The sequence below is a fragment of the Ascaphus truei genome, chromosome 4 (assembly GCF_040206685.1).
Source record: "Ascaphus truei isolate aAscTru1 chromosome 4, aAscTru1.hap1, whole genome shotgun sequence".
Lineage (NCBI taxonomy): Eukaryota > Metazoa > Chordata > Amphibia > Anura > Ascaphidae > Ascaphus > Ascaphus truei.
In genome coordinates, this window is record NC_134486.1 from 366120759 (window position 1) to 366148341 (window position 27583).

The following is a 27583-nucleotide window of genomic DNA, read 5'->3' on the forward strand; positions in this document are numbered from 1 at the left end:
TAAATGGACAGGAAAAAAATAGATCTGACATTTAAAAATAAAATAAAAAAAACAGTTACTACATAAATAAAATACATTTCTTTAGTTTACTTTCCATTAGATGACCAATGACTGACTTCCGTTTAAACCGCTACGTCTGTAACAAAACCAAAGACAGGAACCAGGAACCCATAAAATTAAAAACCTTTGTAATCCAATGTGGTGTCTTCTTTCGTGTCTTTATAATCCATACCGTCTGTGGTCTTCTTTTCGGGGTATTCTTTGCCGTCTGCGGGGTCTTCAGGGTCTTCTGGCTTCTTCTTCTTCTGCGACGCACTGGCCATCTTCTTCTGAGGGGAGGTCCTCTCCCCACGGCGTCTAGCTGGAAAATAAGACGACATAGGCTTTTATAGGCCTATGACGTCACATTTTGCATCAAATGGTTCTCACGGTCCTGATTGGTCCGTGAAAAGCATGTGATTTTGGATAAGGCTAAAAAAAATAATGACGTCATTTAAAGGAAATGAAGCCAGCCAATCAGAATGGCTGTGCTTCATTTCCCTTTAACATGACGTCAACAAAACCAACATGGTGCCGTCACATGGGACTAGAGCCAATGAGATCGTGGAAACTAAATTAACTGATTGGCTGGCTTAATTTCCTTTAAATGACGTCATTATTTTTTTCAGCCTTATCCAAAATCACATGCTTTTCACGGACCAATCAGGACCGTGAGAACCATTTGATGCCAAATGTGACGTCATAGGCCTATTAAAGCCTATGTCGTCTCATTTTCCAGCTAGACGCCGTGAGGAGAGGACCTCCCCTCTGAAGAAGATGGACGGTGCGTCGCAGAAGAAGAAGCCAGAAGACCCTGAAGACCCCGCAGATGGTGAAGAAGACACAGAAAAGAAGACCACAGACGGTATGGATTATAAAGACAAGAAAGAAGACACCACATTGGATTGCAAAGTTTTTTTTATTTTATGGGTTCCTGGTTCCTGTCTTTGGATTTGTTGCAGACATAGCGGTTCCCCGGAAGTCGGTCATTAGTCATCTAATGGTAAGTAAACTAAAGAAATGTATTTGATTAAAGTTGTAACTGTTTTTTTTTGTTTTTTTCTCACAAGTCAGATTTATTTTTTTAATGTCCATTTCATGCCCATGTATGTATATATATCCCTATGGAGCTATATACATACATGTTTATTAAAGGGTTGTTTTGCAAATGTTTATTGCATTTTTTCATGTCTTCTACAAGTCTTTTCCCTGTTTGGTTACTATTGTGTGTGTGAAATGTAATGTAGAATTAGTTATGTCATTTCAGATGATGATGATTGCATGGGTTTATGTTGGGACCCTGCCTTATTTGTTTATTGTGGCTTATTTGGTGAATTTAGATTGTGTATGATCATGTTAGTTAGAAATATATTTGTTATTGCAATGGTTTTGTGTTTGCATAACAATCTTGAATAGGGTTTTTGGTATAGATTTGCTTGTAATGTATTTCGGATGGCATTAATTGTGTGTTGGTAATTTATTATTATCTACTTGCTTTGTTTATATTGCATGTTTATTTCAATGGTGTATTTGTTTTGGACCTTTGATTGCTATTGTGTACATGATGGAAATATTATTTGCATCATGTACATATTGTTCAATTGTATGTTGTATTGCAATTTACTGGTTTGGATAGGTGCTTGCTATATTCTCTTATGAGATGTGTTTTAATAGACATTTGGCTTTGTTTTAATTTTGTCTGTGATGTTGTCAATTAGAAATCGGAAGTGTTCAATTAGTACTTGGAAATCCTTTACCATTTCTTTGTAGATTGCTTAATCATACATGTATTTGAAATATATATATATATATATATATATATATATATATATATATATATATATATATATATATATATATATATTTCACTGATGAGACCCATTAAGGTCAAAACAGCTGTCTGTGGGTGGTTTTCTGGGTATGCACCTTAACCCTGGCTGTGCTCAAAGCTGTGACCATGCAGTAAGCTTAAGCCTATAGGGAACCATGTTAAAAATGGTTTTTGAGGCAAAAAGTGACACTGTGTGCTCATTTGCATGTCATTTCCCAGAATCCCTTGCTGCAGTGGAAGTGCTGTATGCTGGGTGATAATGGGGAAAGGCGGGGTTGCAGACCTGCCTAAGACATGCAGATGAGCATACAGTTGTATTTGCATATTTGCTTTCCTGTGGAGGGTTTTTGTCACTTTTTTTACTCACCATAACTTAACTCAGTATTATGGTATATATATATATATATATATATATATATATATATATATATATATATGTATATGTATGTATATGTATATATATATATATGTATATATATATATATGTATATATATATATATGTATATATACAGTGTTCGACAAACCTATACATTTGCTTGCCCCGGGCGAGTGGATTTAACCCCCGGGCGAGTAAATATTGGCCCAAGCAGCACACGGTTTGGTACTAGGTGGCGAGTAGATTTTTTTGTGTGGCGAGTAGATTTTTTGGTGATTTGTCAACCACTGTATATATATATATATGTATGTATGTATATATATATATATATACATATGTATAATACTGAGTTAAGTTATGGTGAGTAAAAAAAGTGACAAAAACCCTCCATTGCAAAGCAAATATGCAAATATGTAAATATAACTGTATGCTCATCTGCATGTCTAAGGCAGGTCTGCAACCCCGCCTTTCACCATTATCACCCAGCACACAGCACTTTCACTGCAGCAAGGGATTCTGGGAAATGACATGCAAATGAGCACGCAGTGCCACTTTTTGCTTCAAAAACTATTTTTAACATGGTTCCCTATAGGCTTAAGCTTGCTGCATGGTCACAATGTAATTGTCAATTTGTGTTTTTTGGTTCCGGGGGGGTAAAGTGACGCCCAAATTCATAAGGAGCTGATACCAGGAATTAAACCAGGTTCTTCTGATTCAAACTCAGTGTCATTGTTATCAGAGTCAAGTGTATTTACTCACTGAGCCGCTCCTTCTCTATAAATTAATCTATGAACAACTTGACTCCAATCTTGACTGTAACTGTTACATACACACATAATCATTGTCACGGGAGATCAGGGCAATTACACCAGGGATCAGTACGCTAGAAAGTTTTCACAAACCTCCAGTACATACAACACACATACTCACCCAACTGGGGTAACTGGGGGAACAACCCAAATTCCTTGATACGAGGACCTCCGTCTGGAAGCTTACCCCGATACATGTTCCCAGCTCGCTCCACTGTCCTTGGTAGTATGGATGGCACTGCTTTACTCTCCGCTAGCTAGCAGTGTTAAATTCCCCGCAGTTGATTCATTCCAAACAGCTCAGGCCGACGCTGCACATATAGACCGCAGCTCCACCGGGTGCTCCAGACCCCTGCACTGGGTCTCCTCGGTTCCTTTCTGCTGACTCCCTGTCAGCTCTTTCAGCTCTGTCAGCATACAGCCTTCACAAAGGCTATCAGGTCCAGAATAAATTTGTTGAGACTGGGGAGGAGTATTTATACCCCTGTCCCAATCAGGGAGATGTCAGCTAGTCTGGGTAGTAACAATAGTGCTGGTCTATGCATACGGCTCCAGACCCGATTGATGAGATTACTGGGGTTGAAGGTTGGCCAGGAAGTCCAAAAGGGCACGCCCAAATATGGTAATTCCTATCCTTAACATAGTCCACAGGATGTAGGCAGATACAGGACAATAATGTCTGCACAATTCCCCTCCACAGTCATACAATACAGATATAGCCCCAGGGCTTACAGCTTTCTTGCAGAATAAGTCCACTCAGCAGATGGCCAACCTCTCCCTAGTTCCTTAACAATGGGCCAAATCCCACCACAGTTTCCAGGCCTAGAATACCAAACTGATGTGATTACAGCTTCTTTTTCAAGAGAGAGTTAACCCCGCAAGTCCACCCTCTTGAACAGATATGTACATCACTGTTTTACATACTTTAGGAATAACATATATAGGACTAGTACAATAAACTGTACATACATACATAAATCAGATTGTTGACAGGTAGGCGGGATTAACCTTTATTTAACAGCAGCCAAATCTACCCTTACGTCACAATCATATTATCTCTAACTGTCCTTGAAATGCCTGTAAATTGAATGTATAACCTACGTTCATTAATGTAACCATGCATTGTCACCATAACTTCTGTGCCCAGGATATACTTGAAAACGAGAGGTAACTCTCGATGTATTAGTTCCCCGTATAACATTTTATAAATAAATAAACAAACTGTTGGTCACCTAAGAGGTATCACAACCAACATGGACCCTACATTCCTGCAGGACCATTATGGCTACTAGAACTTTGAATTACATTGCAGGTCGCAATACAAACAGTGGGCGGTGGCCTTAGAAGCCAATCATGGTGGATATACTGTATGTTGTATGTCATAACGATGTTACCCTTTTTGGTTGGGTCTCCAACAATAACACTGCTGGTGCTTGTTTTCATTTCCCATTATACTGAAATATGGTGGCAATTTGTTTTACTTGAGGGTCCAGTAATGATAACACCTCAGTTTGTCTGCTCTAGAGGAACCAGTGGTTCAGATAAATAAAAAAATAGTTACAAAAAAACAGCAGATGAAAATGATACTCTTTCTTACTTTTTGTGTGTGTTAAATTTGGTTTGGAATATGCTTTGTCCTTTTGCTGGCTGTAAAATGGAGATTCTCCTGCTTTGTTGAAGGTTGTAAGTTGCAAAGCCACTAAATCTATCATGTACATTTCTCCCTGTTGTACACAGGTGTTCTATTGGAGCTCGGTCTAGAAAAAGACCAGCTCACAAAGCAATGCATGGAGCAATACATCATGAAACTAGACGCCGATGCTCAGAATAAATTTAAAATATTTCTACAAAGATCCATGCAGAACCCTCATACTCTCTTTGTACTAGTCCATGATCATGCCCATTGGGATCTAAGCAGGTATATATAACTGCTTATAACACCAGTATTTCTTTTCTTTACCACTTTGATGCCAAAAAGAACAGGTTCTTCTGGATTGAAAGGGTTACCATTTTAACCCTTGAAAGGGTTAACATTTTTAGCCTTTGAGCCATGTTTTCAGAATGTTTATGCGGCTTCTCCTTGCAAATGAACATGCTCTACAGCAGGGGTCTCAAACTCGGTCTTCAAGTGCCACCAACAGACCAGGTCTTTGACTGAGCCACTGATTGAGCCACCTGTGCTGATGCAGGGATACCCATATAAGCTGTCCTGTTGGTGGCCCTTGAGGACTGAGTTTGAGACCCCTGTTCTACAGTATAATGAATTCTGCTGAGAATCGCATGGCACTATAAGCAACCTAACGTTTGCAGAGGTGCAGTTCCCTTTGAAGACGAAAATAAACTATTAGCAAGCAGTAAAAGTTGCAGTCACATGTGGAACCTAATTGAAATAATGAAAGTTATATGTGTAATGGTAAAGTGTGATGGCTTTAAAAAATGACTTGAAAGTAATGTTTGTATGATTTGTTTGTGTGTATATTTCCTTTTATTTATTTACAAGGGGGCTCTGAATGGAGACATACTGTACATACAGTATGCATTCTCTCTCCCTGTGCACCTGCTAAGAGAGTAGAATAAGGGGATTTAAGGGCAGTAACACCCACCGTAGACTTCCGTTTACAGTGTTTCACAAATATTTTCAGAATAAATGTTGCTGAATTATTACTTAAACATGCTCTGCTTGGTTATTTTTAAAAAGGCATCAATCACCTAATTTAATTAATATGGCTGATTAGATCCATTTGGCCCTATATGGCATTGAGGGCCATCTTTACTAAGAAATGCTGTTACATAAGATGCTGTTCATACTTGAAGGCACAATACAACCCCATGCAAGTGAATGGGACATAAAGAAACATATTTACTAAGGAAGAACTCAATAAACTGTTAGCCTCTTCACCACCTGTGCTTACAATCAAAAAATAATGAGCTTCTTAGCACCAACAGTACATTCAGTATCATACTGAACTTAGATTAGGTTCAAATGCTTTTCTGTTTATCTTCCAGCCTTCTTGATATTGAATGCATTCATATTGAATATCGAATTTATGCTTTCCTAAATCAATAGTAATCGTGTATCTCCAGTGTGCGTTTGTTTATTTATTGATGCCTGTCTGTTTTTCTCTTGGAAGCTCTCTTTACAGCCCTTACTCTCAGAATGAATCTGCCGTGGGGCTCGTTGATAAACTGTTGAACTGCAGGGAGGTAAAAGATGCCCCGAACATTTTGGTCCTTCATGTGACATCCTTCCCCTATGCTCTACAGACCCAGAACACCCGCATCAGCCCTTACAATGAAATTCACTGGCCTTCTTCACACAGTCATGTATGTATTGGATATTTCAATGAGTATGTATTTGGTATACTTTATTATAGGCTAAAAATGTAGGACAGTCAGAAATCTAGCTGTTTGTTTGTCCTTAATTCTGTGACAAAACCCCATCACAAGCGAAACCGTTCGGCCTTGCCGGTACTGGGGAAATCTTCTTCTGAAAGCCACTAGCCATGGTTGTACGACAGCAGCATTTCTCATCTTTAACTCTCTTGCATCGGAAAAGCACTTTTGAATTTGCCGATTGTTTTTTTAAAATTGTGACTGGAACATTAAACAGTTCTTCACTTAGGAGCCTTGGAGAGCTGCTTCAAAAAGCCGCAATTTGCTTGGATTCGGCAATGACTGTTTGTTGTATTAAGGATTCTTTCTGCTTAAAGAATCTTTGACTTTGCCGCTGTTTTGTATCAGACAGCAACTTTTAAGGTGCAAGTGACCGAGTACCAGCAGTGGCTGTAAATAGCTCTGATCCTGCTTACCCATGAAAGTATTTTCAGCGCTGAAACTGTCAAAAACATGTATGTATGTGTAAGAACCCTAATCCCGTAACCCTAATCCAACGAATTTCTAACATAATGTTCAATGTAAGAAATCTGGGTAAAATCTATGTCCACACTGGTCCGAGTTTCATCCTCAAGGGCCACAAACAGGCCAGATTTTCAGGGCAATACATACCTAAGCTAGTTACACAGTAGGCGATGTTGAAAAAAAGGTACATTTCCATCGGCTTCAACCTATGTTAAACATTTGAGTGCCAGAGAAGCCATGGTACCAGAGTACTACAGCCTTTCGGACACTTTGAGATCACGTGACCGCTCCTCGGAAGCGATCACATGATCGCAGCGCCACTGATGACTGAACAGAAGAGGAGTCCTCTTCCGTTCCTCAGCCGACCAGACTGCATTCAGCTCTCCATAGGAGCGCAGAACACGATCTTCCCGAGAAAATTAGAAAAAAGCATATGACAAAGTTACTATGTCACGTGGCACGTTTCAGACCCAATGACATAGTATCTACGTCTTGAGGCACCCAAGGGTTAAATTTACCTGGCTGAGATATTGATCCTATATTTGTATTTATATGGATCTAGAGGAAGGTAAGCAAAAAATAGTACAAGAAGAAAAACATTGAACATTACCCAATTCTTCCCTGGAGTCATCGAACTCGGTTAACACGGAGTTAATATCCCATCTGATAAAAAAACAAAAAAACATTGGGTTCTTTTACTGCAACTTTATGACACAAGTCATCAAGATTGCGGTAACATTTTACCGGCTGCGATATTTGAAGTAGATCCGCGATGCAGTAATTAATGCTACCGATAATTAGCAGTTAATTACCGCATCATGATACAATGGGGGATGGTAATGTCATTTTTTTTAACCAAATTTGGCTGGTAGAGCTTTTGGCCATTAAAAGTTCCCCCAGGGTGGGGGGACTGGATTGATGTGAATGGGGGACAAACAGAGAGAGGGGGGAGGAGAGAGAGAGGAACGGGAACATTACATCCCGGGCAACGCCGGGTCTCTCAGCTAGTAATACATAAACATAATTTAAAAAAAACCCATCGTAAACATTAACCCATGATGGTCACTGTGCAGCCTAGTCTAACCACATCGGCACTCGATGGCAACCTGTTAAACCATTTTCACACACCCCAACCATGATGAAGGCCACCCCCCAGGCCTGGTAGCCACCCAGAACCAATCCAAAAGAAGGTCTGATGGCCACCAAAAAACAAAAATGAAAAAAACATTAAATTAATAATCCAAGGCCCGATGGCCCAAAAAAGCATAAAAATAAAAATCTGCCAAAATCAAGCCAGGCTTGATGGCCATTCTTGTAATCCAAAGGCCCGATGGGCTATTTTTAATTTGGCCCCATACATGGACCTGCGACGGGGGATCCTCAACTTGCTGTGAAGCCCTGGATCCTCTGTTGATTGAAGATTATTCTGAAGCATTTATTTCTTATTTTCTTCATTTCATATTTTAAATTGTCCTGTCTTCATCTGTAATATTCAAATACCGGATATGGCATCCTCACAGACTTCTGATCTTCTGCGAGGGCCCTGGCCTTTTATACAGGCTAGGGCCTTCATAGTAGATGTGTCATAGGGACACATGGTACAACAACCAACCATATTGGTTTGCTGTACCATGTGCTTCTCTCCATTTTTAATGACATGGATTTTTTAAACCCAGGTCCTCCTGTTTGTCAAAATCCATGAAGTCATAACAAAATGGAGGGAAGCACATGGCACAGGAACCAATATGATTGCTGTACCATGTGTAATTTTCGTAAGACACATCATCTGCAAAGGCCCTAGCCACTAAAAAAGGCTTGAGCCCTTGCAGTAGACTGGTCAGTCAGTTAGGAGGCCATATCAGTGACAGAAGATTACAGATGAAGACAGAAGACAACTTCAAAGAAGAAATGAAGACAAAAAGAAAGACATACAGACATACCCCGGTTTAAGGACACTCACTCTATGTAAACTCGCGAGTAAGGACATATCGCCCAATAGGCAAACGGCAGCTCACGCATGCGCCTGTCAGCACGTCCTGAACAGAAATACCGGCTCCCTACCTGTACCGGAGCTGTGCACAAGCGGGGAGTCTATAGAGCCTGTTACAAATGCGTTATTTACATCAGTTATGCACGTATATGACAATTGCAGTACAGTACATGCATCGATAAGTGGGGAAACAGGTAGTGCTTCACTTTGAGTACATTTTCGCTTTACATACATGCTCCGGTCCCATTGCGTACGTTAATGCGGGGTATGCCTGTACTTAATTCAGAAGGATCTTCCATCAACAGAGAACCCAGGCCTTTGTGGCAAGTTTGGATCCCATGGCCAGGGATGAGGCCAGATTACATATCGGCCATCGGACCTGGATTTATTTTTCAGGGGATTTTAATTTTTCGTCTCTTTCAGGGTATCGATTATTGTATACATTTGATGGTTTTTTTTTTGTTTTTTGGTGGCCATCGGGCCTTGGATTAATTTGTATAACTTTTTTATGGTTGGGCATTAGCTCTTTTTTCTGGATTGGTTCCGGAGGGGGGGTGGGGGGAGGGGTGCAACCGGCCCTGAAGATGGGGAGGGCCTTCATCATGGATGGTGTAAGTGTGAAAATGTTATTACAGTTTGCGATTGAGTGACAATCAATGGGTTAATGTTTACAATGTTTTTAAACTGTTTAGAACTTCTAAAGACTAAAATCAATGGGAGGAGAAAGGCAGGACCAGATACGATAGAAATAGCACAGGCTGGTAACAACCTTATGTGCATGTTTGCTAATGCAAGAAGCCTGGCAGATACAAAGAGGGAGCTTGAAATAATATCAGAGCAAAAAGATAACATTTCAGTCTGCGCCCCCCTGCCTGCTCTCCCCCCCTGCTTGTGCCCCCCTCCTTCCATTGTCTCCGGCGTGACATGACCCAGCCGGGTCACGTGACGTCATGTTTCCATGGCAACGCGTTGCCGGAGACAAGGTAAGGGAAAAGTTACAGAGGCCTCGCGCGACCCCCCGGCATTGAATTGAATTGCCTTGGGGAAGCGCGGGGTGTCTGTAACTGGCGCGCCCCCGTCTGGAAAATCTTGTGCACCCCTTTGATAAGGAACAGTTACTGTGAGTAGATAGAAACTACTAATACAAAACACTCCTTAATAAGTCCTAACTTTTAATAAATATTGCTTAAAACAATGTGACTAATTCAAAATATCGATAACCTAGGAATAGAAAGGGAAAACAAGATAGAATACCTGTCTCAGATAAAAAGAGACCCCGACACATGGAGAACTTATATAAGCAGTAGAATGTTACATGCTATTTTATTGGGGGACTGATAGTCACTTTGGTCTTGCTACTTAAATCTCATGTGCTGGGAAGAGAAAGATGTCTTATTCTCAAGCGTCCAATATCAATGTTCGCTAATATTATGATCTGAACCCTTTGTCGGGGTATGTAATACAGTAGTTGTCCTAGAGGTATTTAATATTCCATACCATTAATCATACAATATATGAAAGTTGAACTAGTATTAAATACAAAAATAGCTTTTCATTTTGCCTTTAGAAGCATAGTTAGGCCTCGTCATAGTGATCGCGATTATGCGCACGACGGCGTTTGCGGCGCGAACAAGAAACAGCTCCTCTATTAGGCCGCCCATAGTGCGTACGATGAAGCGAGATGGCACGGCAACGTCTCCAGCAGACAAGAGATTTGTGTTTACGCGCGACGGGCCGCGTCACATGACTTTTTTTTTTTAAACCAATCAGAGCGAAGCTATATAAATCCCTGCTCATAAACTTAAAAAGGTGGAAGTTTTACAGGCGTTGCGTTGGTTGTCCAAACATCTATCATGATATTCTTCTAATAATAAATACTTAAAATTACACCTTATGCTACAATGGCAACGTTCTTCACACCTAAACGTTCTTCACACCTAAATCTTCACATTGCACGTATGTTTAATAATAGTCCATAGATTAACAAGAGGAGGCTAAACTCAAGCGCCCAGTAGAATGTATTATGAAGCAATGGTAACTACGGTAATAGCATTTCTTGTCAATATCAGTTGCTGTGTGATAATCACCTTTATAAATAACTTGTTTAACGGCCAATCGCAGAAAAAAAACTAAGATTTGTGTGTATATATAGCATTAAATAAATGAACACATACATTCGCAAACCTTCTGTCAGGTGTTTATTTAAATACCGTACATGCAATAGCCTTACATCTCCCAGAACGCACTTCTTCATGTGCAAACTATTTTAATTGAGCTTTAGTTCCTTTTTCTGTTTTCCTAGAGTCGGAAAAATAAACACTTTTCTTTAAACGGGAAGACTTTTAAACTGGTTTTATTTTTTGTTTTCTTAAAGCAGCAAAATGTATTATTTAAAAAAATTATATATATAAAAAAATAATCTGTGAGGTCGTGGCCACGCACCCCCGTCATGCGCGTCATCGCCAACAGAAGTACACAAATCGCTCCACAGAGACAGGCGCGCGCGACGCCATGCGCTCCGTCGTGCACCTGCACTATGGACTTGGCCTACGGCTCTGCTGTGAAGAAAGTCAATACATCTATGACCCCATTCCGTAGTCTGTATAATTAATTAGGAATACTAGCAGGTAATTATGGTGCAGAGTGGTCTCCTATCATTGCTGATGATTGTTTCTTACTTATTTCCCAAAAGAAACAAGCCAATGGTGAATGAGAAAAAGTCTAGTAGTTTTTATTAGATGCAGATATAGTTAATACAGCTTAATGTTTATTAAGTGTAGACCAGTGGTTTTCAACCTTTATTTAGTTAGGGAACCCCAGGATTCAATTTTGAAATTCTGGGGAACCCCAACCCTCGCCTCGTCTATCGCACCCCCCCTATCTCTCCCTCCCCCCCCATCCCCATCCGTCCGTCGCCCTCTTCTCTCTCCCCGTCTCTCTCTCACTGTCCCCCTTACGCTTCCCGTCCTACTCTCCCCCTTGCGCATGTACACACACTCTCCCGCCTCTCACTTACACACATACACACACCCCTCACTTACACACACACCCCCCTCACTTACACACACTCTCCCACTTACACATGCACACGCACACACTTGCACACACACTCCCACTTTCACACACTCTCCCACTTACACACACTCTCCCACTTGCACACACACTCTCCCACTTGCACACACACTCCCCCGACACATACTCCCACACACAGACACACACACACACTCTCCCACTTGCACACACACATACTCTCCCACTTGCCCACACACACACTTTCCCACTTGCACACACACACTCTCCCACTTACACACACACCCCTGCTTAGAGCGTGCACCCGCTTGATCCTTCCTCTCCCTCCTGTTAGTCGGAAGTTGATGCAAGATCCTGTGCCGGCAGGAGCAGGGAGAGGAAGGATAGCCGCTGAGCTCCGAAGCCGCTGGGTCACTGCTACGTGTGGTGCCGCCACCGGGCATGGGACAGCTGGGAGAGTTGTCCCACCCTGGCGGCTGCGGAACCACTGAGGGGCGCTCGCGGAACCCCGGTTGAAAATCACTGGTCTAGGCCAGGGGTGCGCAAACATTCCAGTCGGCGCCCCCTTGCCTGCTCACGCCCCCCCCGCCCTTAACTTTGTTCTAGCGCTGCAGCAACGCAGTCAAGGTAAGTGTAAGTGAATTTACAGAGGTCTTGCGCATTCCACCGGCATTCAATTTAAATGCTTTAGGGAAGAGCGCAGGGCCTCTGTAACTGCCGTGCCCCCCCTGGAAAAATCTTGGAGCAAAGCACCCCCCAGTTTGTGCACCCCTGCTCTAGGCAAGGGGTGAACAAACTCGGGGGGTAGGGGGTGTGCGGCAGTTATAGAGGTCTCGCGCTCTCCCCCAAGGCATTTAAATGCGCGAGGCCTCTTTAACTAACTTACCTTGACTTCCAGCAAAGTGTCATCATCAGTGGTCGACAAATCACCAAAAAATCTACTCGCCTAACAAAAAAATCTACTCGCCACCTAGTACCACACGTGTGCTGCTTGGGCCAATAGGAGCTCGCCACAATGTTAAATCCACTCGCCCGGGGCGTGCAAATGTATAGGTTTGTCGAGCACTGGTCATCATGGTAACCCGGCATCAAATGATGCCGCGGGGTCACGTAACGTCGCATTGCAATGGCACTGTGACATCACATGACCACGCACCGTTACTTGACGCCGGAGCCAATTGGGGGGTGGTGGGGTGCGCGAGCATGGGAGGAAAGCAGGCAGGGAGGGCGCAAGGGGAAAAGATTGTGCACCCCTGATCTAGGCTGTCGGGAAACGATAAGTGACAATTCTCACTATTTGTAACAATTTAGCTAGTGCAACATCCAACAAAGTATCCTCTTGTTCCCCTCTCAGTATTTCCCCTAGTGACGTCTGAGTCACTTGAGACCATGCCATTAAACGTCACTACCCCATACCCCAATGCGCTCCTCATGGAGTTTTTTGAAAGCTCAATGAGGAGCGTAACGCCAATTAAAAGGGAAGATATTTTTGAAGGGATTTATAAAAATGTGGATAATGTGGACGTTATGGATAGAAATTGGAACTAGAGGTAAAATTACAAAATATTTCTTGCAGCGATCTGCCACCAAATATCTGTGAGATTGAGGAGGCCAAATAACGTTGTCAAATGGAGAAAGCAGCAAAGCTGGGTCATGTTTTAATAATGGGTCATTTTAATTATCCGGAGCAATTATCGATTGGAGTAATGAGATTAGCAGTACAACTAATGGAAACAGGTAGAAACAGTTCCTACTACAAAGATGTAACAGTAAGAAGTGCAAGTTTTTTTTAGGTTTGAAGCAGGGGGTCTCCAAAGATGAACTGCGTTGATTTCAGCTCCATGGACCTCTGCTTTCGAGATACTTGCATCGGCACAGAATGTCTATTTTAAGGTCTCACGTCCCGCCGGTCAATGGGTTACCCATTACAGCTTCCTGTTGGCCCACGTGCAGTGGGAAATTTATATGCGACTTAGATACCGGCATCACTTTTCACTGTATGAATGTCAGGGAGCAGGGGGTGTCTGGAGCTGAAATCAACACTGTTCAGCACCCACCAGTTCCCGCCTTATTTTTTTAAGGCAATTTTGTTTTTAATGAGCTAAATTCAGTAATAGCCAAACCATTATATTTAATATTTCCACAGACTGGAGTAAAGCAGATGGGGCGTCTATATTTAAAAAATGGAGCTAGATCACAACCGGGGGAAATTACTGACCTGTAACCATGACATCAATAGTAGGGAAACTACTTGAACGTTTATTACATTATTATAGTCAGGAATACCTAATGGATAACACAATTATTAGTAATAGTCAGTATGAATTTATGTGGGATAGGTCGTGCTAAACTAACCTTATTAGTTGATTTGAGTAGGTACCTGTAAGTAGCAATTTAGACCAGGGTAATGCAGTTGCTGTGGTCTACTAACATTTTTAAAAGGTGCCACACAAGAGGTTATTGTGCAAAATAAAGCAAATTGGACCAGGTAACAATACTTGCACCTGGATTAAAAACTGGTTGAAGGATAGACAACAGAGAGTTGTCGTAAATGGAACTTTTTCAGGTTGGGCTAAAGTTGTGAGTGGAGAACCTCAGGGATCGGTACTGGTGCCACTGTTTATTACTGACCTTGAGGTTGGCATATGAGAGCAAAGTCTCCATCTTTGCTGATGACACTAAATTGTAAAAGGTAGTATAATCTGAGCAGGATGTATGTAAGAGATGTGTGCAGATGTACATTAATGGAGACCGATTAGGCTGAAATGAAAACCTGGCTTTATTGAGCCTGTTCCTTTAACAAGGCAACGCATACAAAAATAAACAAAATAAACACCTATTCCTGTGTTCGGGCTAACTTACTTCCCAGTCCCTCTCTACAAGACTGGGAGGAAAAGCTCCTTACCAGTCTATCGCCTCAAAGTCTCAAAAGGTACCTCACTGCAGGTGGCCCTTCAAGTCAGTCTCTGGTTCTGGATGGGTGGGTGTTTGTTGAGGGTCCAGCCTCTGGTAGGTTCCTGGGTTTACTGCACCCTGGAAGAGAAGGCTGTTCCCTTGGTGTCTTGTTATCAGCACACTGTATCCTGTGTGCTCAAAAGGGTCTCTCTGGGTCTGTTTCAGGAGGAGTTTTAAACCTGTCTGATTACCAGGTAGAGACTGGTTAATTGTCTAGATGCAATTAACCAGCTCCTGCTGCAATACTGAGGCTTTGTATTGCAGCCTCATTGAGATAGGGTTGCTTACAATTTATTTTCTCTCCAGATGGACTTGGATAGACTGGAACCTTGGGCAGGTAAATGGCAGATGAGGTTTAATAAAGATAAATGTAAGGTTATGCATTTGAGAAACAAGAATAAACAGGCAACTTGCAAATTAAATGGGGCTACGTTAGTAGAATCCTTCATGGAGAAGGATTTAGGGGTTCTTGTAGGCAGCAAACTTTACAATAGTGCCCGATGTCATGCAGTAGCATCTTACTTTGCATTAAACAGGGAATGGAAATAAACATAAATATAACCCTCTATAAAGCATTAGTAAGACCACACCTTGAATATAGAGTACAGTTTTGGGCACCACTCCATAAAAAATATATTATGGAACTAGAAAAAGTACAGAGAAGAGCCACAAAATTAATAAAGGGGATGGAAAGTCTGATTTAAAGGCTTGCTATATTAGCCTAGCTCATTTAGATTTGTTTACATTAGAAAAGAGGCATCTAAAAGGGGATGTGATAACTATATACAAATATATTCTGGGTCAATACAAGGAGCTTTTAAAATAATTATTTATTAATTCCATGGGCAATACAAACTACTGCTGCGGCACAGTTTATTCGAGCATTTGCCCGTTCTGTGCCGCAGCAGTAGCCTGGCGCGCGCCCGAGTGTGACGGGCGCGCGCCGAAGCAGCGGAAGAGCGCCCTCCGATCGGGGCGCTCTCCCTACCGCTGCCGGGTCCGCCGGGTCCCCCGGAACCCCCTGCCGCTGTCCCGCGATCGCGGGACACCAGGGCTCCCTCGGGGAGCCCTGGACGCGCGTGCAGGGGGCGCAGGCTCCCGAAGACGCGTGACCGCGCGTCTATGACGCGCGGCACGCCGAGGGGCGGCCACTAGCAAGCCGGGAAATCTCCCGGCTTGCGGATCTGGCCGCACTGCGATAAAGTGTGTCGGTAGTGTATATGGGGTCATCCCTTAAGGTTGCATGAAAGGAGATTTCACTTGCAACAAATGAAAGGGTTTTATGCCGTAAAGGCATATAAAATGTGGAATTCATTACCCATGGAGACTGTGATGGCAGATACAATAGATATCTTTAAAAAAAGGCTGGACATCTTTATAAAAAGGAAAGGTATACATGGATATACCAAATAAGTAAACATGTGAAGGATGTTGAGCCAGTGAGAAATCTGATTGCCATTATTAGAGTTAGGAAGGAATTTATTTTTCTCTGTAGGAGACATCATTGGATAATGTCTCACTGGGGATTTTTGTTTGCCTCCCTCTGGATCCAAATACTGTAAATACAAATATAAGATAAGTATCTGTTGTCTAAATTTAGCAAAGTAAGTAGAAGATCCAGGGTACTTAGGATTTGCAGAAAAGAAATGTATTTTAGTTTCGAACTGCACATAGTTCTTTATCAAGTGACTGGCCATTTCTTTTCTGCAAATCCGAAGTGCCCTGGATCTTCTACTTACTTTGATCTACTCAGAAATCACACCATACTGGTTATTTCCCTGAACCACGGAGCACCGGTACCTCAAACGCAAGTATATTGCTGTTATTACAACATTTAAGGTGTGCAAGACTTAACCTCTAAATTTAACACACAGATGTAGCAGGCCTCATTGCAGCTGCTGGCACGTGCCAGCGGGTGCAATAGCGCTTCAGCCACGCCCCTTTTCCATTGGTGGCTTATCACTTCACAATGGTATCTGCTCCCATCGGCACATAGTGTGTGTCCCTCTGCAACACATCAGCGGGAGTAATAACGGCTGCTACATCTGTAGGCTGAACTCGATGGACATATGTATGGTTTCAACCTCATCTACTATGTAACTGTAATAGTTTATGTTTTATCACCTATTCTATTTTGGTTTATCTTATCTTGCCTAGGTACTGTATATACAGGCAGTCCTCGTTTTACAACGCTTCGCTTTACAACGAATGGCTTATCCAACGCTATGCAATGCATACCTATGTTAATTTTTACAACACCAAAATGGCTTATCCAACGCTCTTACGACGCTTTGCAACGTTGTGTATGTGTGTATATATATACAAATTCACATAAACAACGTTGCAAAGCGTCGTAAGAGCGTATATATATAATATTATACTATATAATATTATATTATACTATATAATATATTATTTATTATGTTATATTATATATATAATACAGTATATACACAATATAATTTATGTGTGTGCTGCATATCTTATTGCCTGCATAAAATATTTGGTGTATTTTAGTGTTAAAAATGCCTTCAGGAACGGAACCTTTCATTTAAACAGTGTTCCTATGGGAAAACGTGTTTCGCTTTACAACGTTTCGCTTTACAACGCCATTTTGAGTAACGCATTGTGTCGAATAACCGAGGACTGCCTGTAATGGTCATTATATACTTAGGCAAGATAGGGCTAATGCCATCCTGGAGTAGGTGATTTCAAAATACAGTATTTTGGGGGCATTAGGGACTTGATGACTCACCAAAATTACTACATTTGCTGTATTTAGACATTTTGGTGCCCGCTCTATACTTTTATCAGATGCGGCTAAAATGCGTTATTTTGTGCAGTACAATGTTGTTAAAATGTCAGATATCTCCCTGGATCAACATCCTTTCTAAGTTTAGCTTATTTGGCATATTACTGTATATTGTATATTTAGTTTCTAAACTTTTCCTAAATATATTTATTGATACCACAGTCTGTATCTGTAGTAAATGCCACATTTTCACTGCCCTTACTGTAAATTTTTTTTTTTATCCCTGTTGCTGCTGCAGCTGAAATCTCCTTTTCTCCAATCTCAAGGAATGCATAATGTTGTCTTAGTGATAACGACAGCCAGGCCTATGGGTTAATTGTGTGTTAATTTGAAGAGCCTTGAAAACCTAACCTTTTGGAGCCCCTCGAGGAAGAACGTGGATCTCTGTGGTGCTACTGTATACGGCAGCATGTGAATTGGCCCTAAGGTGTCTTATCAAAAACGATTGCCTGACATTCTCATACAATTGATACTTGTGCAGCTCTAAACTACATCAGTCATCACCTATATGTGTAATGTTGGTTTCTTTTCTGTAGGGTTTGGAATTATATCATGAAAGTAGGAAGTACTTTGGGCTGTCAGAGTTCATTGAATCAACGCTTTCAGGTCACAGCCTTCCGCTGCTGCGCTACGACAGCTCCTTTGAAGCTATTGTAATGGCGTTAGGAAAAAGGTACTTGGTCGTTTACGAAAATACATATTATTTACCAGTTACCTAACAAGGACAATGCTTTGTATTCATATACTGTACAACCTAATGAAGCAAATGAACACGCAGAATAACTATTTTGTACCTTCATGTGGCGAGTAGAGAATTTTTCTGGCGAATTTGGATCCGCAGTGGAACACCAGTTCCTTTGGTCTGTGGATTTCCGCGGATCAATCTCAAAAAGGACAATTCGTGTTTTGCGGATTTGTAATTATTTTTGCCAATACGCTCCAGATTCCGCAACCCGTGGACGGATTTGTAGAACCCAAGCCACGGATTCAGCAGTCCGTTGGCAGATTCTGAAGGATCCGCCATCGGATTGCTGAATCCGCGGATTGGATTCTACAAATCCGGCAACGGATTGTATCCAATGGCGGATTTTGATGGATCAGCGCGGATTAAAACCGACCAAATACGCCTGCAGATTTTACACCACGAAACGGATTTGCGCGAAAATCTGGGAAACGGATTTGGGCAAAAATCTGGGAAACGGATTTGGGCATATTCGCCCATCTACGCTAGTATTTAAAAATAATGAAAGGGGCATGTTTAAATTCATGAGCAATAATAGTCAATATAAAAAAAAAAAGTAGTAAACAGAAAAAACATGGAGCAAAAATCAAAGAGAACTGGAGGCAGGATCAAAGGTGAAAAGATAAAAAAAGTTTTATTAACACAAAATGCCCATTAGGAAGCTGAAATGGCACTCTGACCATTAGTCCTGGCGCTTTATCAGTTCGGCGAGAAGTGCCATTTCTGCTTCCTAATGGGCTTTTTGTGTTAATAAAACTTTTTTTGTTTTTTTCACCTTTGACCCTGCCTCCAGTTCTCTTTGATTTTTGCAGTGCTCCATGTTTTTTCTATTTACTACTTTTGATTTCTGCGACGGGACGCACGCAGGGATGAATTCCATTACTTCAATCAACAGAAGCGCTCCGTGAATACAGCGGTTATTTCCTCGCTTTGGCTCACTGCCTATGGAAGTTGCATTAACTGTTTATATACTCAGACCTAGAGGTGCTGGTATTTATGTGATCCCATATGCTGCCCTGCATTATTGTGGGGCTTCAGTTGGTTTCTATTCCAGTATACTTTACATTTGTTCCTGAACCACAGTTCTACATACGGACTTCATCCTGATTCTCACTTCAGGAATTTAAATATCATGTCCTTGAATGTGACCTCACTAAAATATTTCCTGTAGCACCACATGGAGATTCATTTCTCTTAAATAAATATTTTTAAAAAGTCTTTCTTTATTCATATCTATTTCAAAAAACTTTTTTCTTTTGTACGCTCTCCTACAGTAAAACCCAAACTTACACTTAAAAAGATGTCTCACCAGTAACGTGTTTTTTTTTGTTTTTTTTGTCTTGTTCGGGCCAGTAAAAAAAATGGCTATTTTTTTTGGTCCCTGGATACAATAGTTTTGATGCCTATGTTGATTTGTAAGAAAAGATAAAAAATAAAAAAATACCATACAAAATAAAAAAAATGTTTTCATGAAAACCTTTGCATATTTTCAAAAATGACTTAAAAAAATGGAAGCATTTTTACTACAGTAAGAACACATTTGCTGGTGGGGGGCTGTATAATTGCGGACCCCTGTGAGAGTGATATACCTCTGCAATGTCCGCTGACGCAATGTCATTTCCTTTGCTTTACGGCAGATTTCCCAAGCTTCATAGTGCAGTGATAAGGACGTTTCTTCTCATACAGCATTATTCAGCGGCTATGATGGCTGTGTGCGGTCTCTCACAGATGAAGAATTATACCTCGGTTGAAACCCTGGAAATTGTTCAGAACCTCATGGACTCTCCTAAGCAGTGCCTGAGCGGCCATGGCCTCATGGTTCTGTTACGGATCCCTTGCGTTCCATTGGCTACGCTGGCCTACGACCGTCTTTATCATGTCAGAGAACAACTAGGTCTGCAACATCGGTTTGAAATTTTATTGGGAACAGCCAACTCTGCAATAATCGTGGGGAAGCACTTTGTGGAGCAGCTGAAGGTATGCTCTCTACAGTATCTTACAACATCTAGTGTGTGCTACCAAGACGCAGATCTTGTTTGGGGGAAGGGAGCAGGTTCGCCAATGTCAGATAATGTAGATACTCAGAAAGAAAATAACATCTACTTTTACCCCCACAGTGTCTGTGAAACCTTCACATTTGCATAATTGTGCTTTATATCTACATTACATAAAAAGTGTTTTTAATATTCTGTTTATGTTATTTATTATTAAAGCAGCAATCCACTCTAACTAACCTCAATTTTGTTTTACAGGATTAGAACCACCCTATTTTCAGCTCTGGTGAAGTTACCAATATTATTCCCTGGTCATTAAAGGTGATTTGAATGGTCATCCAATAGGAATTTGCAACTGATGATGTTGCAGCTTCCTATTGACCCAAGATTTTGCAGCCATTTTGTTTCCCCCGAGTGTGATCTAAACCCGGTAACTTCGTTGGTATCATGGGAACCGGTGGTCCCAGTGCTGAAAATAGTGATGATTGGCCCATCGGACCCCAAGCTCTTACCCTGTAAACAAAATGGGGGCTAAAAAAACCCAGATTGGATGAATTGCGGCTTGAATTTATGAGTTTCATAATAAATAAAACTAGTAATACAAATGCTCAGTTTTTGTGAGTATTGTTTGAATTGTAGATATCACAAGATTATCCAGGTCAGAAAATAGTTATCTGTAATGGGTTTCAAAGATAACGATACAGCGACATATTCACTGGTGTGGCAGGATTCTGAATTGATCTCTAACCTCCTGTAGTGCTGAAGGAGTATTTTCCTAGTGAGAACACTGCCATTAAAGTGGGTGAACCTGGTTCAAATCCTGGTGTCAGTTCTCCTTGTGACCTTAAACAAGTCACTCTATCGCAATGCTAGAGTCGAGCAGGAACTTATTTTGGCAGCCGGATCGGTGTTCCAGCAGTTCTGCAGTCATTCTGCCTCCCCTCCCCTAGACCCTACCTGGGGAATGTGGGTGCAGAGTTTGTCAGTGCCCTACCTGGTGACGGAGGGGTCCTCCCCGGCATTTTGAACGGAGATGTTAGACCCGTGACGGAAGTCAGGCCCAACTTTGGTATTGGCTACCTAGGATGAGAGAGAGAGTGAGAGAGAGATATGGGGGGGGATAGGAATTTGAGAGGAGGGTGAGGCAGTCAGAGAGAAGGTGGGCATGAGAAAGAGGGGAGAGAGGGAGAAAGGGGAGCAGTGAAAGAGAAGGGGAGAGAGTAGGGAGCATGTTGGGGAGAAGCTGGAGAGGGGAGCATGTGGACGGGGAAGCTGGAAAGGAAGGGGAACATGTAGGAGAGAAGCTGACGAGGAGGGGAACATGTGAGGAGAAACTGGAGAGGAGGGGAACATGTGGAGAGGAGGGGAGCATCTGGGATGGGGGAATCTGGAGAGTAGGGGAACGTGGGGGGGGGGGAATCTGGAGAGGAGGACAGTATGTGTGTGGGGGGTGGATCTGGAAAGGAGGGGAACATGTGTGGGGGGGAATCTGGAGAGGAGGGCAGCGTGTGTGTGGGGGGGAATCTGGAGAGGAGGGGAGAATGTGGGAGAGAAGTTGGAGGGGAGAGGAGCATGTGGGGGAGAAGCTGGAGAGGAGGCGAGCATGTGGGGGACAAGCTGGAAAGGAGGGGAGCATGTGGGGGGCAAGCTGGAAAGGAGGGGGGAGCATGAGGGGGGCAAGCTGGAAAGGAGGGGGATAATGTGGGGGAGAAGCTGGAAAGGAGGGGGATAATGTGGGGGAGAAGATGGAAAGGAGGGGGATAATGTGGGGGAGAAGCTGGAAAGGAGGGGGAGCATGGGGAATCCTGAAATATTCCGTTTATTGTGTTTACTTTATTGCACTATAAAAACAAATGCATTTTTTTTTTAAATTGCTGTGTTTAAGATGCTGTGGGGGAAAAAGATAGTTCCTGCGCCTTTGTTTAGTACTCCAGCACTGCTTTGTCTCCCTGTTCACCAGTCACCAAAATTGTATTCTACATTTTTAAGAGCAGGGACTTCTTGTGTCTGTAAAATGGATAGCACTACATACATCGTCTTTGCTATATAAGAACATTATAAGCTACCCATGATATTTTGGATGAGCAATAGAAATGTAATTGTCAGGTTTATGTTATTATTTGACAGGCCTGGCAAATATCTGATGATGCAGAATGGCAGCCTCGTACCTACCTGGAATTAGAAGGCTTGCCGTGTATACTCATATGTAGTGGAATGGATCCACTAGGAGAATCGTTGCCAAGGTAAGCCTGGAAGTAGGTCTAGGAAACCAATAACATTTGTGACAATATTGGTCTCTATAATATTAACTTTAACCTTTTGGGTGTCCCGCCACATTCCCTGAACACCATGAGGGGCGACACTCTAGGGGCCATGACATAAATGCTGCTTTTTTTATGGGGAGATCGGCGATCAGAACAGATTTAGATCTGTTCACGTCATGCGGTACTTGTCCACGACCACGTGATTAATGCACGAAGCGATCAAGTGGTTGAGATCCGGAAGACATCTTCCGGCACTCAAAGGGTAAAATAGATTTTTACGTATACATTTTACATATCAAATTTGTAGTTGAGCAAAACTTTTGCCCAAGATCATTAAACCAGGTTAAATTTGCCATTTTTTCAGTTGCAAAACCCCCCAACAATAACCGTGTCAGAGTTCGTCAGCGATTCCCGAAGCAGGGTCAATGTGCATTGCAATTTCGCTTAACATGCTAATTTGTAAAAAGTTTCTAAAATTGCTAGATTCACTTGCAAAATTCATTACAATCACTAAATTTGCTTGATGGTACAACTATAGATAGGGCACGTACACCATACATTGCTCTTTGTCTGGGGATATTGTTTTGAATCCCTAATAGTTTGGCACAATTTTTAGCATTCTGAGACTTTGCGAACAGTTTAGCAAGTAATTGAATGTGGGTGGGGGGCGGTGGGTGCTAAAAAAAGCCCTTTGGACACTTTCACACGTCCCTAAATGTATTGTTTTATTAAAATACAGAAGAAAAAAGGGAAAGGGGATACAATTATAAACCAGATGTAAAAATAACATTCAATATAAAATAAGTAAAAATGAAATAAATGATATAAAAGGACTAGGGAGGAGGGGATTTTGGGATAGGCTTATGAGAAATGTGCTTAGGTCAGGGGTTCTCCACTCCAGTCTTCAAGACCCCCACTGAGCCACCGATTGAGCCACCTGTACTGAAGCAGGCTCTTCGGCTAAGCCACCTGTGCTGAAGCAGAGATATCCTGAAAACCTGACCTGTTGAGGGGTCTTGAGGACTGGGGTTGAGAACCCCTGGCTTAGGTGATGATGCTTATTTTCTCTTTCTTATTCATAGTATAACTACAACTCAATTTCTTCTACACCAAGTAGGGATTAATATCCCTTGACTCATTTCTAAGCTATAGATTCATTGGGGGATTTTTCTGTCCAAAGATTCCACATCCCTAGAAACTTTTAGTAAATATAGTTGGTCATACTGGTTCATTTTCCCACCAACAACACATCCCAAACTCTACTAATAACGTGTTTATTGTTGGGAGGTTCAGACGGGTTCCAAGCTGCTGCTGTAGAGCACCTACTGTAGCTGCTGTAAGAATGTGATGCACAAACATCTTTTTAACGTGGGGACGTATCCCAGGTATAGGTTTACCCAGAACTAAGGTCCATGGATCAAGAGGTAGTTTCGTACCTGTCACTTTATCTACTAATATCAATCATATTTTCCCCAGAATGTTTGCATTTTAGGGCATGGCCACCCTGTGTCCCATCATAGTTTCGCACGTCTCCCGGCTACACATCCCACGCAGAAGGGCAGCAAGTAAAGGCCCCAGAAAAAGGAATTCCATTGAGAACAATTATTATATTTTGCTTTAATAAATACGGTGCAGTTTATTTGCTCCCGTTTTGCCCTGGTGTTGCACCCAGGAGACTTTGATGAATACCCTCCTAGATTATTAGACTGCTGCATGTGTTATAATGGAGGGTTTCGTGTCCTTGCATAATTGAAAGCACCAAGCCAAGGGGGCATTTTTTTTTATTTTTCAACATAGGATTGAGGTCTCCAGAGCTGACCCCATTCATTTCAGCTCCGGGGGTCCCCTAGTTCTGGAGACACATACCTCCGTAAAGGGGTGCCAGTAGATTCTTCAGCTTGCTTGCTAGGGTTCACATAATGGCCGCTCTTCAAAGCTCCTGCGGACCAATAAGAAGCCATGACGTCATCCGGTGCGGCTCCTATTGGCCCACGTGACGCAGGAGCTTTAAACTTGCAGGAGATACCGACACCCCCTTCAGAGGTAAGTATCTCTGGAAATAGGGGGTCCCAGGAGCTGGAATGAATGGGGTCAGTGTCGGAGACTCCCTGCTCCAATCCTATGTAAGAAAGAGATAAATATAAAAGAGCCGCTTGGATTGCGCCTTTGGATTGCGCCTTTGGATTGCGCCTTTGGATTGCGCCTTTGGATTGCGCCTTTGGATTGCACCTTTGGATTGCACCAGTGGCATTTAGTACTTTGTGCGAAAAGCAAAGATGGGGTAAAACGGTCCCTCGCTCGGCTCAGTAGCATAAATTAATTTGCAGTTGCTTGTTGTACTTGACAGGTTAACCCCTATTCCATCAGAAGCGTTGCTGATATCCTTGCAAAAAATAAATATATTGAACCATGCATCAAGTGTGTGTTACCAAGACAGCCGATTTGGTAAGGGGGAAGGGAACAGATTTGCTAACGTCAGATAAACAGGAAGAAAATAACATCTAATGTTACCTCAGAGTGTCTGTAAAATCTTTACAGTGGCACCATGCAGTAATATTTGGATGTTATTGCATGATGTAATAATACATTGTGCCGTAACATGCAACTACCGTACCGTGAGTTTAAAGGATCAGTCCCAATTTTTTTTAAACTTGTATATATTTGGAGAAGGGGATCTCCAGAGAAGAACCCTATTAATTACAGCTCCGGAGACCCCCTACTTCTGGAGATACTTACCTCCAAAGTAGGTAGCTGCTCCAACTCAGCAAGCAGGGATTTCAGGTTTGAAGCTCCCATGTCACATGGGCCATTAGGAAGCTATTCCGATGACGTCTCGCTTCCTACTGGCCCGCAGACCTGGTAATATCTGAACAGCGGCCATTACAAGATACCGGCACCTAGTTTGCAGGTAAATATCTCCAGAAGCAAGGGGTACCCGGAGCTGAAATGTACGGGCTTCAGCTCCAGAGACCCCTGCGTCAACCCAATATAAATAAAATCGCCAAAGAATCCACCCCCTGGGACAGCCTCTTTAATGGTTGTTTTGTTCTTACTAAATATATTTATAAAATAACAGCAAAATATCTATTATTTGATTCTAGATCATTGAGATACTGTGATCTCCGATTAATACAGTTCTCTACCTGGGAAAGAACAACAATGGAGCAGGAGCTTGGATTAGCATCATGCTTTGTTAATACAACCATATCCTTGGAGAAAGGGGTAGGAAGGGACGTCACGGACAGCGACCCCGAGAAACTAAGCAGCACTGACAACGAAGATGAGGAAATGGTGACTGATGGTATGAGGACGCCCTCCAGATTTATTCCTGTTCTTATATAAAACTAAGAATCACAACTGTAAGAGACACGTTCCATCAACTAACGTTTCATTGTGTGTGCTTGTTTTCTGTATCTATACTATACTGTACTATATGTTGGGTCCCTTTGTGTGCTGCGCTGGGCCTTTCTGGTTTTTTTGTTCTGTACCGTGGCAGCTAATGAAAAGGTTTAAGCATGCATGTGTAGGAAACTGACTTGTAGATAAGTTAAGTTTATCTTTGGTTAAAGAATCAAATAGTTTGATTGGTTTTGGTAACCGCTTTTGTTGGTCGTCTGCACCTGCAAAACACTGGTAAGACATTGGAAAAGTGTAGGGGTCGAAGTGGCCTCACAAAGCTGCGGTATTATCCCGAATGTAAAAAAAAAACCTCTACATTTATTAACGTTTCGACTACATTTCGCAAACATTTCTACAAAAACGGAAAGTGGCATTTTTAAGGGATAATTCTATTTTGTCCAACGCAGCCATTTAGGCCAAAAATCCCTTTTGACGCAACAAGGTTTTTCAGATGAAAACGGCCCAAATGAGCACTTGAGACAATATACTTAGAATAAGCTTCACGTGTGTAAAGAAGAATGTACTTCTAATCTAGGTATGTTGATAATAAAGTACTGGTACTCAGTACTACTAGTATCATCACACGTGTAAGTTAATTACCAATCTGTTTGGAAATTTCCGACGACTATTTGTGTAGAAAAAATATAATTAAAAATTCTGGTCTATTAGATAATTGTTACTTATTGCAACAGAGGTTTTAGGTTTTTCTCCCGTAAAAAAAAAAACCACACATATATTAATGTGCAGATATTTTCAACATTGGCAATTTGTTCATTTCAGTTTTTTTTTGCTGCCATTCATCGAAAGTCAATGTGTGGATCACATGACGCTTTTACTTCAACTTTCGCCAAACTGTTAGCGAACATTCAAAACTAGCCAATCAAAATGTGCAAGGGAAATGTGAAGCAGTTCGCCCCCATGTCTGTTGCTGACCCTTTTGGCTGCCCAGGGGTAACATTTTAGATATGCCTGTAACATTAAGCACATGTTATAGTTGTTGTTATCTTATTGAACAGGCTTTAACCCAGAAAAAAGAAGTCCCAGTAAAAGAGAGCGATCGCACTCACACGATTCAGCATCGTCATCTCTATGCTCAAAAGCTTCAAGTAAGATTCTACCATTCGCTATTAGCTGCAGATTTCAATAGACGGACACATTTTATGTTTGTGAATTACGGACGCTTTCAGAATTACCCTGATAATGCATTTGCAGATGATCTAAACATGGGGGGCTCAACTCCAGTACTCAAGCTCCCCCCCCCCAACAGGTCAGGTTTTCCGGATATCCCAGCTTTAGCACAGGTGGCTCAATCAGAGTCCAAGACTGAACCTTTGATTGAGCCACCTGTGCTGAAGCAGGGACTGATATGAGCCACCTTTGCTGAAGCAGGGACTGATTGAGCCACCTGTGCTGAAGCAGGGACTGATTGAGCCACCTGTTCTGAAGCAGGGACTGATTGAGCCACCTGTGCTGAAGCAGGGAC

The 27583-nt window shown here is 42.0% G+C and overlaps 1 protein-coding gene across 2 annotated transcripts in view; it reads left to right on the plus strand.

The window, feature by feature from the left end:
• Positions 1 to 27583, plus strand: part of GREB1 (growth regulating estrogen receptor binding 1) — a 188634-nt gene that overhangs the window by 120346 nt on the left and 40705 nt on the right. For both annotated transcript variants that reach the window (XM_075598371.1, XM_075598372.1), the window contains exons 15-21: positions 4794 to 4974; positions 6188 to 6380; positions 18238 to 18374; positions 20081 to 20420; positions 22565 to 22680; positions 25803 to 26002; positions 27117 to 27206. In XM_075598371.1, coding sequence (XP_075454486.1) covers positions 4794 to 4974; positions 6188 to 6380; positions 18238 to 18374; positions 20081 to 20420; positions 22565 to 22680; positions 25803 to 26002; positions 27117 to 27206 — 1257 coding nt within the window. The remainder of the gene's footprint in view (positions 1 to 4793; positions 4975 to 6187; positions 6381 to 18237; positions 18375 to 20080; positions 20421 to 22564; positions 22681 to 25802; positions 26003 to 27116; positions 27207 to 27583) is intronic.